The 13,772-nt window shown below is 39.6% G+C and overlaps 1 protein-coding gene across 1 annotated transcript; it reads right to left on the reverse strand.

Annotated features, from left to right (window-relative positions):
• Positions 1–848: 848 nt before the first annotated feature.
• Positions 849–8,139, reverse strand: ggt1b (gamma-glutamyltransferase 1b). The gene is made up of 13 exons (XM_085463631.1): positions 7,952–8,139; positions 7,050–7,224; positions 6,823–6,953; positions 6,608–6,697; positions 6,173–6,365; positions 5,924–6,084; positions 5,348–5,497; positions 4,179–4,315; positions 3,719–3,906; positions 3,497–3,624; positions 3,153–3,265; positions 2,944–3,057; positions 849–1,709 (listed from the first exon to the last, which is right to left on the reverse strand). Exons 2-13 carry the CDS (start codon positions 7,214–7,216, stop codon positions 1,563–1,565), a joined length of 1,719 nt encoding a protein of 572 aa, XP_085319757.1. The 5' UTR covers positions 7,217–7,224; positions 7,952–8,139; the 3' UTR covers positions 849–1,562.
• Positions 8,140–13,772: the final 5,633 nt, after the last annotated feature.

Below are 13,772 nucleotides of genomic sequence, written 5' to 3' on the forward strand. Positions count from 1 at the left end.
ACACAAGTTAAACTGTAAATATGACTTGTTACTGATTAGGCTGAAACGTTGCCATGGCTGTCTGAACTAAGGAAGTGCTAGTCACATATTAATGGGCTATCCTGTATTGACAGGTTGTCTCATTTTGTTTGTGGCTTGCATTGCCTCATTTTGAACGCATCACATTAAGTTTTCCTACATACGTTTGTATTAAACTTGGTTGTTTTTTGCCCTTGTTTTTTATGTAATAAAAAATATTTAGGCTTATGTTCAATTGTAATTGTTTTGCCCTTTTGTACAAAGTCAATAAAAATTGTTAACTTTATTTGTGTAACTTTTGTCTGCTGGTTTATTTTACTGCTTTCCTGCACGGTAGTACACCATGGTAATGGTTGTCTTAGATGCACAATTAACAATTCAATGAGGAGAATGGTTAATAATTAATGGTGCCATGTGGGGGGTAGGTGATGTGTTCAGGCACCTAATAAAATTCTGCTTAGGGCCCCATAACACCTTGACCTGGCCCTGCACTTGATTTATGACCTCAGAAAACACTTGATGGTGTCAGTCGCTAGATTCACAACCTAAATTCAATACAGGATTATGTTCATTTGGTAAATTATGGTCCCAGCTCTAGTCTGATAAACTATATAACAGGGTAAGCTACTGGGCTGAATGTTGTGCAACGAGTTGTTGAGTGACAAGAGTGCACAGTCTTTGTCAGTTCCATCCTTCACTTATTAGATCTGGTGTCAAAACACCAAGATGGAGTCATGGTTTAACGTTGTAAACATAGTTAATGATCCAAGTAGTGATATAAAAAAAATTAAAAGAGAGAACAAGATGGAAATAGCCAAACTACACAGCTCTGCGCTTCAAAAGTTGCAATTTATTTATTTTTCAATAAATATATGGTAGGTCCAGAGAACAAGTCCCAGCTTTGTTTTGAAACATTGGTTCTATTACATGTGATCCAGTCACTCACAGCAAATCTATTTATTTCTATATATCTAATCTAACACTGTTATGTATTTAACTTATTATGTAACTTTAGCTGAATGAAAGGTGAAGATGGACGGCAACAGCTGTAATGTTTTTATGAGGTCATTAAAAGCCGATGAACTTGGGATTCCTGGATGTTGTTATGTGCAGTGTTTGAAAATGTTTGATCCCGAGGTGTTGCAGTTTCTTATGACAGTAGCAGATCTCAGTTTTGTGGATGCCATGTGTCAAAACAATCGCAGGAAACTGCTTTACACATCTACTAATCTGTGCTTCACAAATACCAAAAGATATATTTTTTAAAAGATTTTATTCACTAGATTGATGTGATCATTAGAATGATGTGAAGTTAAGAAGGTTCAGCCAAGGCACTCAGTGTTAAAGTATAGCTTGTAATGGTTAAAGGCTTGTTCAGCTGGTACTAGTTGTTTTGTACAATCAGTACAAAACAACTGGTGCCCAAGACAAACGCCCATGTTGGCTGAATCTTTATCAACTTTCTAATCTTTGAGGTTGTCCCACTGGTGTCAAGGTTCACAAAACTACAGTATCTCTCCATAATCATAGGTGTGTTTATAACTTCAGTATCCTGCTGCATACCCCCCCTTGCGTGGATCGGACTGAGCATACACCTTGTCATCATGACACAGTACTGCCTGCACCACGGCTCCCGTCGATGTGAGGAGTTCTGTCTCATGGTTCTTCCTTGCCAAACCATCCAGGACATCCTGGAAACCAAAGCATGAGTGAAGACAGACTCTAAGCACAAAAACATGACTGACTAGGCGTGCCATGTAAACATGTGGGGAGGGGTTGTCTGTTCAGTGTTTGTCCATTAACACTGCTGTTTTTGCATGAGAGTAGAGAGGATTATTTTAATACTTTTTGCATTGCACAGTACTTGTAAACTGTACTTGTAAAGAGCACTTTTAATAAGAGAACTGGAGTGCTGGTCAGCAATCACCCCACATGTAATGGTGCAACCAAGTTAACTATGTAAGAATAAGAATATAAAACATGAACGATCTTTGGACCAGGAAGTCAGTGTCTGCTGTTAGAAAAAAACAGATGCAGAATTTAAAGGGGGTGGAAGTTTGAAATGAACCAAGCATAAAACTCTATTACTGAAACATTTTTTTCTTTTCAGGTATGGAAATTCATAATTGTAAACTGGTGCCAATAAAAAAAAAAGTGTGCTACATTTTCTTTTTTTCTTTTTTTTTGCTTTTTAGTCAAACTGAATTAGAAAATTCAGAACAGCAATACTTATATTTTTGCATTAAAATATCGTTATGATTGGTGGATTAACTGTAACAGAAACAGAGAAATTTTGTAATTACCAATACTGCTAATTCAGAGTAGCTGTGGTAGTAAATTTACACCAGAAAAACATAAATTTGTCAAGCATTGTATTTGTGATGTACAAATATATCACCTAAAACTGTTCTTGTTTTCAGTTTTCTCTTTCTCTCTCCCTTCTTCTCCTCTCTGTGTAACCTGATTACAGAAGTATGGATCTAGAATCATGAAATCATCTGTAATTGTTTCTGCTTGCAGTCCAGTTTTCAGCTCCACCACATCCCCAGATTATAAACTCAGTAAATATCAGCTTTGTTCCAGCCTTTTATAATTGTTCTAGTCTGCTCCAGCCTAGCCTCTAAACTTCTCACCATGAATTAACACACATGTTATGAACACTCAGAGAGTCCTGGTCTGGTGTCTTGTTCAATTTTGTGAACAGAGGTGAAATGCCACAAATTAGACCATTAGCATAACCCTAGTACAACCATTTCCTCCCTTATTGTTACGCTGTTTTTACCCATGAAGCTAAAGATGAAACAGTGTTCCCAGTTCTAGTCATGACTTTGGTTTATACAGTGTTTCTTAGGGTTGTGAATAAAACATAGTTTCCCTGCACACCACACCACCGCCCAGTTGTTGTTTACTGCTTGTGACACTCACTTTGTCAAAGCCAGGCTCCGCTACAGTGATGTTAGGACTCAGCTGGTTGTGGACCCTTGGATCTAACACAGCTTCTTTCAGATCATAGTTGAAGAACAGGGTGTTTAGAATCACCTAATAAGTATTAAATAGAAACCAAGTTATTAATTAGTTTCTACATTTAACGAGTAGAAATGAGTGTTTTACATAGGTATCGGTACGCATTTTACCTGAGCAACAGAGGTGGTGATTTTTGTTCCTCCTGAACCTCCGACCACCATCTTCACTTTGTTGCTTTTGTCAAAAAGGATTGTTGGACACATTGAAGACATTGGCCGTTTCCCTTTTTAAAATGATATGTTGATAATAATTACTTTCTGAATGTCTGAGTCAGAGCAGATTCATGTGCATGCACACAAGATATTATTCAGTAACCGTCAATAACCAGGCTGACATCTGCATGACTTTTAATCACTCTGTCATTAAAAAGCTCATCTGTCTTGCAGAGTCGCTGGTTTTAAGGCCCTCTTATGTGTGTTCTCAGTCTGTACGAGCGTGGTGGCCATAACCTTACCTGGCCTGATGAAGTTGTTCGGTGAAGGAGGCACACCGAAGCTGTTTGTGATATCAGGCGAGCTGAAGTCGTCCATCTCATTGTTGAGAATGATCCCTGTTGATGCTGACATAACTTTGGAGCCCAAACTGCAAAAAACAAACCCAATAACCAGTAAGAAATCACATAAGTTGTACACACATGAGTGATTAACTTCATGAAGTGTCAGTTAGGAAGTCGTACTATAGGTTGATAGTGCTGGTGGCAGCCACAGCACTTCCATCTTCAGCTACTACCGAGAGGTGCGAGGTCCCGTAGTTTTCAGGCAGATAAAACTCTGGCTCGTAGTAGTTCATGTGATGTGTGGTTTCATCGGTAATCTTTTCACGGAGGGCATCGGCATACAATTGTGAAGTCATATTCTGGATGAGCTTTGGGGGAGAAATATTATAATTATACACATGCAAAACCTAAAAAGGTTTCCTATTATTCTGTCCTCAGGTTTTAAAGATTCTAGCCTAATCAGAATATGCAGGGTAATTTTGTTTTTCTCTTTTCAAACAGTGTCGAACAATGACTCTCATGGAGGACTAACATCAAATTTGGATTAATTTCAATTGTTTTTTTAAAATTTGTTTGATTTGTTTCATTATAGAAGTGATGTCAAAAACTCCTTTAATAATTGTATAATCTATAACCTTACACCTGTGATGTTGAGAAACTTCCGATCTCCGAGCATGGTTCTCTTTGCGTAAGCGAAACGATAGGCCTCCACCATGCGGTGGTAGGTTAGGATCTTTTTCTCAGTGCTTGCCACGCTATCTGAGGTGAAGTTGTAGCCTGCAGAAAATACAACAATAAGTACCATTTCATTTAAAGCACAGCCTTACCCACAAATGGTTGTTCAGGTAGGAAATGAGACACAAAATGCAGGCTGTTCCTGTGCTTTTCATTTAGTCTAAAAGGGAGCTGCAATCAGACCAGAGCTGACAGCCACATGAGGAAACAGGGAGATGGCTGAGAGAGCCAGAGTCTGGGTCTGATGGGTTTCAGCTGACAGCGGCAGGAGTCACAGTGTGTGTGTGTGTGTGCGCGAAGCCTCCACCATTCAACTCTGTCCAATTAGAGATGAAATAGTGAGATTAATGTGAGTGTGTGGGAGGCAGGGCGGAAATAGTGAGGAAAGGAAAGGAAAGGAAAGGAAAGGAAAGGAAAGGAAAGGAAAGGAAAGGAAAGGAAAGGAAAGGAAAGGAAAGGAAAGGAAAGGAAAGGAAAGGAAAGATTACTATCTTTAAAGGAAGATTTGGGATCTAATCGTTAGAAGAAGAGACTGTCTCTGACCTAAAAAGTTACTGAAGCAGGGAGACAGTGTCCTCCCAGGCAAATATTTTAGATAGTATAGCATTCCCCAACCAACAAGGTCAAGGTCAACTTTATTTATATATCACATTGCCAACAGTCCATGCTGCACAAAGTGGAGCATGGAAATAGCATCACAGATGTAAAACAGACAATTATCTTTGGATCTTCACTACTTCAATAAAATTAAAGCTCTTTTAATCCAAATGGGCCCCACACTTTCAACCTGGAGCACTAATTTAATTTTGGCATAGTTATCCCATATCTATATGATAGTTCACTGAAAATCATCCCAAAGGTAGATCTGTGCTTTATCCCATCATTCCAGCTGCTCTTAGGTAGCAATAAGTCAAAGGTGCTTTTTATTGAAGTGAGACTGAAGAGATTTAGTGCACAGTAGATCAGCTTGTTGAGTCTTTTCTGAAAGACTGACTGGTAGTGTGAAGGCAGCTCACATAAAAGCTTATTCTCTCCCACTCGGGATGTTTTTTTGGACAAAGCATCAAGGCTTACCATTCAAGATGTTTAATATCAGCGAGAGCACAGGGCCGCTAGCGGGGGCATTGGGAACAACCATGGTGTACTCCCCCACGTTCACCCTTAGAGGGTTCTCATCCAAGACAGGCGTATAATCCTGCAGATCCTCCATTGTGATGATGCCGCCTAAACAGATTGACAAACACTGTGAACGCACACTTGGACAGAACTGCTGCGTTGCACAAATCCTCTTTATCGTGAAAATTAGATGTGCATAGAGGTGTATGTAGCTATTTAAAGACTAAATATAAAGACTTTTTATGGAAACTGCGTATATGGGGTTTTCTAAGTACAGAAACATGATTTTAATTGCAGAAACTGCTGTTCTCATAAGTCTAACCCTTTGACTGTAAATCTCAAAACTGGGAAGATAGCTGCGACTATCAGCACAGGAGAACTGAACGTTTGCTGCCAGACTCAAATCAGTTCAGTCCTGATGTTAAGTGCTGGTGAATTTCTATATATGTGACTCCAACTCATCTGTTTTCCCGTTCAATTAAAATGTCTGCTTATTAGTGTTAAAAACTATACTTTGTAAAATAAAAATAGTACCTGCTGCCTGGATATCTGCCACAAGCTTCTGAGCCAATTCTCCCTTGTAAAAAGCATCAGGACCCTCTTCGGCTATTTTTCTATAGGTTTCCGCGAGCTTTGTAAATTTAACAGTTTCATTTTCTTTTAGGACGTCGCTTTTCTCCCCGCAAAAAACTTGACTGAAAGAAGAGAAGATGATTTACAATGGATTTAGTCACTGTCTAAATAATGTCACAGTTTTTATAGGGATAGTTCCCTTCTTCTCACCACAAGGTTGGGTCCTGCATGATGGTTTGCTTATTACTAGACAAAGCTGAGGCAAGTGCCTTTCCCAAAGGAAATCCTTTCTCTGCAAGTTCAATGCTTGGCATAAACAAGTCTTTCCAAGGCAGTTTTCCATGTCGCTGGTGTGCCATCTGGTAACCTCGAATCTCCCCTGGCACAGCAATCGCCAACCCTCCTAATAACAATGAGGATCAGGCACAAGGAAGTCTTAAAGATTTTATTTTGGTGCACTGAAGTTCTTTAGAGGTTTTTTAAAATAATTTTTAATCTAAATGATTGTTTAATTATTTATTTCACAAGCAAATCTTTAAGAAATTACACTCTCTGACACTGATCACCCTTTTCTCCATCACAATCACAAAGTCATCAGCTTCCCTCAGTTTGTTGCCATGTCAGATAGTGCTGGTTAAACATTACCTTTCTGGGATAGATCTGTACTGTTCCCAAACATGTTTTCTGTTGCGTTGCGTGGTGCCGTCTCCCTGGCATCAATGGTCTCAACTCTCCCTGTGCAGGTCAGGAAAAGCATTTAGGGGCCCAATGAAGTGGAAGCTTTATGGGTTTGTTGTGTTAGTGGGAAAGTATAAGAACAGAGTATTTGAAGTAAAATGCATTTAAGACGGCAGGTGTACCAGTCATTGCATTATAGATGGTGAAGAAAAGTCCTCCTCCGATACCCATACTATGAGCATTCATCAGTCCAACACACAAAAAAGCAGCTATAGCAGCATCTACTGCAGAGCCCCCTCTCTTCAGCATGTCCCTGAGGTTTGAAATAAAAAGGAGACAAAGTGGGAAGGGAAGGTGCTGGAAGTTTTACAGTTAAGATCCTCCGAAGTATCTTGTGGACAGATCTTACCTGCCGATCTCTGAACATGGTCCAGCGTCTGTTGCCACAGCTGCCTTAGAGTACCCCCTCTCACTTTTTGTCTCCCTTCTCCCCACACCAAAGTAGACGCCCACAAAAGTAGCAGCTGCTGCCAGCAGCAGTATTGTCAGTGCCACAATTATTGTCTTCTTTTTCATTTTTATACCTCAAACACAACAAATAATTTCTTTAATACCTCAGAAGACTTGGCTTGTATTTTAAAAGTTGCAATGTTGAGCTAAAACAAAGCAGCAGGAACATGCAAAACACTGAGATTATACATCCTCTGACAGACATACAATACATGTTTAAATACTTTGTGCAATGTGAAACCAAACACGACTGCTCGCACCTGTACCAGCTACATAAAGAGGTTGTAGATGAAATTAATTCAGCAGAGAGAAAACTAAAAATATATATCATGTCCAGTGGCTTGGGTAAATAATTTAGAAATTTAGTCATCATTATACAGCTACGCTCATCATGTATTCCCATTTGATCCAGGTCAGCAATGCCAGTTTGAGGAAAAGATTTGTAGATTTGATAAGTCTGAGGCACAAGATTTCCAACGTTGTGTAATATTAACATAACCACAGTAAGAGCCCTAAGAGAATCCATTTCTAATACTTCCCTGAAAAAACGTCTTGGAAATTGTAGCCTGCAAAGCTTCACTACACGAATAAAACCAGAGAATGTGACGGGAAAGCAAATTAATAGCTGCGCAGCACATTTAATATTAGTGCACATCAGTATAAACTGACTAGTTATACAAAGCTGTCGTCTGTTTTCACACCTCACACACAAAATAACTTCAATAAACTGAAAACGGCCCCTTTCTTCAATTTAAATTGAACATTTTGCTTTCACAGATATGAATCAATGACCTCTCTTACTTCAGTTCCTCTCGGGGTCTCAGCAGCAGGCTGCACGCTGTGCCACGGTCTGCAGGAGTTGAACGGTAAAAGGCTCACTCAAGGTCTCGATGTGTGATTGTTACAGAGTAGTTAAACTTTAAACCATCCCACCATAAAACACCATACTTGTGTTTTTGATTGGGGTGAAAGATGCAGGCAGACGAAAGTATAGAAAATGAAAGAAAAAAAAAAACCTTAGACAGCTGCTTTCAAATAATTAGTTTTCTGTATTCAAGCAACTTTCTAATATCCACAGACAACTGCACAACCCTGGAGCTGAGAGTAAGAAATAATCGCCAGATGAAAGGCTCTTTATCTGTGGTAATACTTTATCTGTGAAAAAGATTAACCAGCAGTAGCCTCAGTTTGCTGATGGTTCACTTTAAATAAATGCCAAACGTTTTATAGTTAACACAGGACCTGTTTCCTTCTCTTAAGTAACGCAGCGCCTGCAGGAATGTCATTGAGTTTTTTTTCTTTCTATGACTTCACACAAAACCTAATATTTAGGTTTTTAAATAAAGTGCCTTCTCATCGGAAAAGTGAAGGCTTTCTCGGCTGCGAGGGAGAAGATCTGCCATGAGGCGAGGAAACAAACTCTCTGAACAAACTGCAGGAGAACCATGTGAACGAGTGCAAAGCTGACTGAGGAAGGTCAGTTACAGTTTTTTCTGATTGCTTAAGCACATTTTTTGTAACTATTGGCTAATTTTGTAAAACTCTTCACACAAATAAGAAAACCTGTCACCCAATCATCAAAACATTGTAGTTCTCTTGCAAAAGCAAACACAGCTAGACTAACTCTTCACACCTTCGTAAAAATGGTCTTTCCGTATCAAACAGTACACACAAGCCATCATCTACTAAGCACACAATGCGCCAACTGCACACTGATGGTATGAATACAAAACACATCTGGCTTTTGCTTTCTCTGTGCACAAGGTAGGCTATGTCAGTTTGAGCTCATACTTCTGTCATAGATCCATAAGCATAGAGGGATCCAAACTTCAAGTACATCAAAATAAACACAAGTGTTTATTTCCAAGTATAGGATTATTTGCAATCGCCATAATGACTATATGGGTTACTTGGTCTGCAGTGAACATGCTTCCTCTGCCCCCAGCATCTGGTCATCTAGCAATTCTGTAAAGTAACAATTTCAGTATTTTTACATCAATGGTATTGGTGTGTTTCTCATTGGCATATGGCAGTGCTACAAATCTTTGTGCGAAGTGACTGTACTAACCGATTCTCATTTCAAGATGTCCTTATGGTGCTTGCTACAGTGTAGCGGCTCGAGTTAGGCTGGACCCGTTGGCCAGCTACCCTCAGGGTCATTCCACGGTTGATTACATGGTCCACTATTGTAGCTCTGATGTCATCAGCAATTCTATTTCTTACTCTTCCTACCCTTCCTCTCCCCCCTCCTCATCTTCCTCTCCCTCCTCCTCGTCTTCCTCTTGCTCCTCCTTGTCCTTGTCGTCCTCTTCATCCTACTTCTTCACCTCCACGTCCTCTTCCTCGGCCTCCTCTACTTCTCACTCTTTCTGCTCCCTCCATTGTACTCCGCACACACAGCTTACCTGTATTATAGTGCTTAGGCTGATTGCAAAGTGAACTAATTATCTAAAAAAGTTTTCACATGTGAAAGTGTGCCAGACAGTTGGCAAGTTAGTGTTAATGATAGCCATACATGTGTATACTTTTGCTAGGAGTGTGTTGGAAATTTGGTAATTGAGTGTTGTGCAGTGAATTGTGCCTACAGTTTTGCAAAGTGTGTGTTACAAAATTGCAAACTGAGTGCAAAGCAGTTTTTGTGCTTTTAGTTTTGCAAACTCAGTGAGTGGTTTTGCTATAAGTCTGAATAGTTTCAGAGATTGTGCTACAGGAATCACAGTTAGGGTTTAAGCATTCAGAAAAAACTGTAAGTAAGCATTCAGGCCGAAAGCAGCAGGGACACGATGGATTACCTTCTTATGTAAGAAAAATTGTGTATGTTTCTGTTCTGTGTCCTGTGTACTGTTTGTTTGTATATGTGTGTTTTTGGCTGCTGTTACAACCAAATTTCCCTTTGTGGGACAATTAAAGGATTATTCTATTCTATTCTATTCTATTCTTATTTTTGACTGATTTGAACCTCAAAACTTGAATGAATCCAGGAACATCTTTACTTTAGCAAAGACACTTCTAATAACTGAATTAAAATATGGTGCACCTGGTGTTGAATTATGCTAAACTATGGATTTTACATTCAAATACGTCCTTGTTTAAAAACCAAGGATTTTTTGTTAGAAAAACTACCCACATACATGGGTTTTTGCAGTTTTTATGTGAGCAATAAACTGCATGATTGCCAGGTGTAGCTAAAAAGATAGGATTTTTAATTTATGATAAAATGACAAACTCATATATGCAAATTGATATATTTTTTATATATGTATTTATATTTCGGATGTCTATTTAGTATATTTGTGTGGATTTCTTAAATAAGCACTCCCGTTTTTTGTTTTTTGCTTTTTTAATTGAATTTTCTGGTAATTATTTAATGGTTCGGGCTTCACTGGGTTAAATTCTGTGTAAGCTTTCAGTGTAGCTCATCACAGAAAACACACACAGGTGGAAATGAGTGATGTAGCAGCTCCAACCTATTATAGAATAGAATCAAACAGAATGTGCTTTTTACTGATAAGAGGCTGATTCGTTTAAACTGCTGAATTTGATTAATCTGAATCTTTCCCCAGAGAGCAGGGCAAAGAATCAGTGATGTCCGGGTGGGTGTGATCCATTATTATACACCTGGCTTTCCACTGGAGTCAGGGTGTCGCGCTGACCACCACCTGCCCTCACCAGCTATGCAGCTGGCGAACCACACCACGCAGCAGAGGGTCCGAAGGCTCTCTGCTGTTGAATGATAGAAGCTGCTCAGCAGGTAGCAAGGGAGGTGAACGTGTCTTAGCTTCCTCAGGAAGCAAACGCCTCAGCTGGGCCTTCCCCACCTGACAGGAGATCCGTGGTTCAAATGAGGTCAACCTAAATGTGAACACCAAGGTAACTAAAACTATCTACCTGCTCTACTTCTTGAAGTCCACAATCATTTCCTTGGTTTTTGTAGTGTTTAAATCCAAATGATTGTGATAGCAATAACCTGTGAGAGGCCTGACCTGCTCCCTGTAGGTGGTTTTGTTATTATGTAGAGTTGTTCACCTCAACTAAAATAATGTTTCATTCCATCCTAATGCTGGGGTTTGTTTTTAAGGATATCAGAGGCCAGATTGAGATGGTTTGCAGGATGGCTCTGGTCATTTAGCTGTATTTTCCCTATGTGTGTTTTAAATTCTGGATCCCTTGTCCCATGTGGCCGGTGCACATGGGACAAGGTGCAGGTCCCGTCCCATCCCAGTGACGAACTATTTCGACTTCTGCAATCAGGCAGAAGTTTCCACACTATCAGGGCAAAAACAGAGAGACTCAAGAGGAGCTCCCACTCCCACTTCCCTCATAACATCACCCAAAGTGACGGAAACAGGACATTATATCATATTCTTGTCACGTCCCAGAACTTTTACTGTCATGTTTCATATCATATCTGATTTATTATTACATCACACACTGATTCACTGATCATACTGCTTCACTACTATTTATATTACTCTGGTTACTCTGTTTAATTATCCTGTTAAAATACTCTGCTTACATTACTCTGGTCACTTTGTTTTCTCTGCTTTCATTGCTCTGTCAATACATTGTTGTGCTAATATGGCACAAAGCACTTTAACATTAAGTTCGCACATTGTACTTTTTTCAGATTTAAATTTAAAATTTCCAGATTTAATTTAAATTTAAATGTACTTGTTTTTAATATAATGTCTTGCACAGTCAAAGGAGCAGTTCAGGACACATTTGACTGTGTGTTGTACTTGTATCACTATGCATGTGACGAATAACGAATCTTGAATCTGTGGAGCCGCAGCTATCAAAGCACTCAAAAATCCAATTTAGGCATTTAAGGAACACAGACCTTTGACCTTTGAATTGCCAAACAAAACAATTATAGTCTTCTTCTTCTTTACTAATTTGTCCCCATCACTTTGCTCCTGCTGTGACATCACCAACAGACAGCATTGATGTTTTCATAGCTGTAACCCTCAGGCTGTACTAAATATTCAGAGTTAGGTGCATTGCTCCATGTCAGACGAAAGAGAACAGCAGGAAAATGGTGCCTTCATAATGCAACAAAACACAGAAGAGATGGGATATTGTTCTTTCCTTTTCACAAGAACAATGAAGCTGTAGATTTCTCCTCAGGCTCCACCCAACTGACAGCCATCCGCCAGACAGATTTTTTTTTAAAGTTTGGTTTAATGGCGTCTTTAATAAAAGATGTTATTGCAGAACTGTGGGTGAGTCAGATTACTCTAAAATACAAATTGCACTCCAAGTTTTCTAGTTTGGTTCCACCAGACTGGTTGTGGAGTTTCTGTTATGGACTTTGCATTGTTCAACCTGTGGCCTGCATGGGTTTTATTAGCATGATTAAAGTTCAAGGAGTAATTTCAATATACAGTGGAACATAATCAGAATCAATCTGAATCTAACCACGTAATCAGGGATTAATCAAGCAGTTCTTGTCAATCTAAATGTCATTATTTTTTCTGATTGTGTAACTTAGATGACATTTTATTAGTTATTACCCAGCCCTGTGAGGATGAAGACTAGATATGGAGTCTTCATTCATATAGTGTGTAATTTTTATCTAAAGGCAGCTATGTCTGTGTCATGGTCAGTTTTGAGTTTGTCGGAGGTTTGGGGATTTTTTTTTTTACATTCTTTTTTGGGGATTTTTAAATTATTGTGGAGTTTAGTTCTGCCTGAGAGTCTTACATCTGGGTCCTTTTCTGTCTTGCCTCACACACCATTTTATGACAGTCTGGCATACAAAAGCATATAAGGAGCTCATGGCAAAGCCTGACCCCAAACCATCTATGTGGTGGTGGTGCAACACAGGTTGGTAAATCAGTTCCTATGTTGCATGCAGGTATGTTGAACCACTGAGACACGTCAGCTAAGAAGCATGAGTGTGGCTGGGAAGGTAAAGGAATGCCTCACTCCACCGCCATAAAGAGCAGTGAGCAAAGTGAGCCACACGCTAATGATTCTCCTTGAATTTAAATGTTAGCCCACGTCTCATAAACCACACGGTGACTGTGGTGTCCCTCAAGCAGAACAGAGAGAATGAGGAATCCAGGAGATGGAGCTGCAGATCATTAAAGATTTTTTTCCGTACACCTGCTGCTCCTGGAGTAGGCCTCCGCCTGTGAGCGCCGACACATCCTGCAGCACAGCATCCCAAAGGCTCTGCATCAGTTTGGAGACACAAGGGCAGATGAAAGGTGAGATCCACAGTAAACAAAGAGTTCGATTTCGTTCTAAAAGTCCACTTGCGTCTCTCTTCAAGGATCTGTATAAGATTAGTATGACTCTTCAGTACTGCTACAGTAAGTCAGAAATTATAAGCTTTCTCATTATCCACTTCAGTTTTAGAAAAAAGGCCTAGATTAATAAACTAATTTCTGTGTTGTTGTTAATCTTGTGTTTAGAGAAAGTGGCTGTTACCTGCTGCCATAGGCCATAATGATGGTGTCAAGGCAGAATTAAATGCAAGATGAAGGGGGGACAACCCCTCTAAATTAGATGCTTGACAGGGGTTATACTAGGTTTCCATACAAGGAAAGAAAACATGTATGTAGGTTCTCAGTCATCCAGGTCATGGTAATCTAAGGAGCTGACGTTCCCTGACATT

This window comes from Copadichromis virginalis, linkage group LG7 (assembly GCF_057382275.1).
Source record: "Copadichromis virginalis isolate Kocher_CV1m ecotype Utaka linkage group LG7, C_Virginalis_male_GT1.1, whole genome shotgun sequence".
NCBI lineage: Eukaryota > Metazoa > Chordata > Actinopteri > Cichliformes > Cichlidae > Copadichromis > Copadichromis virginalis.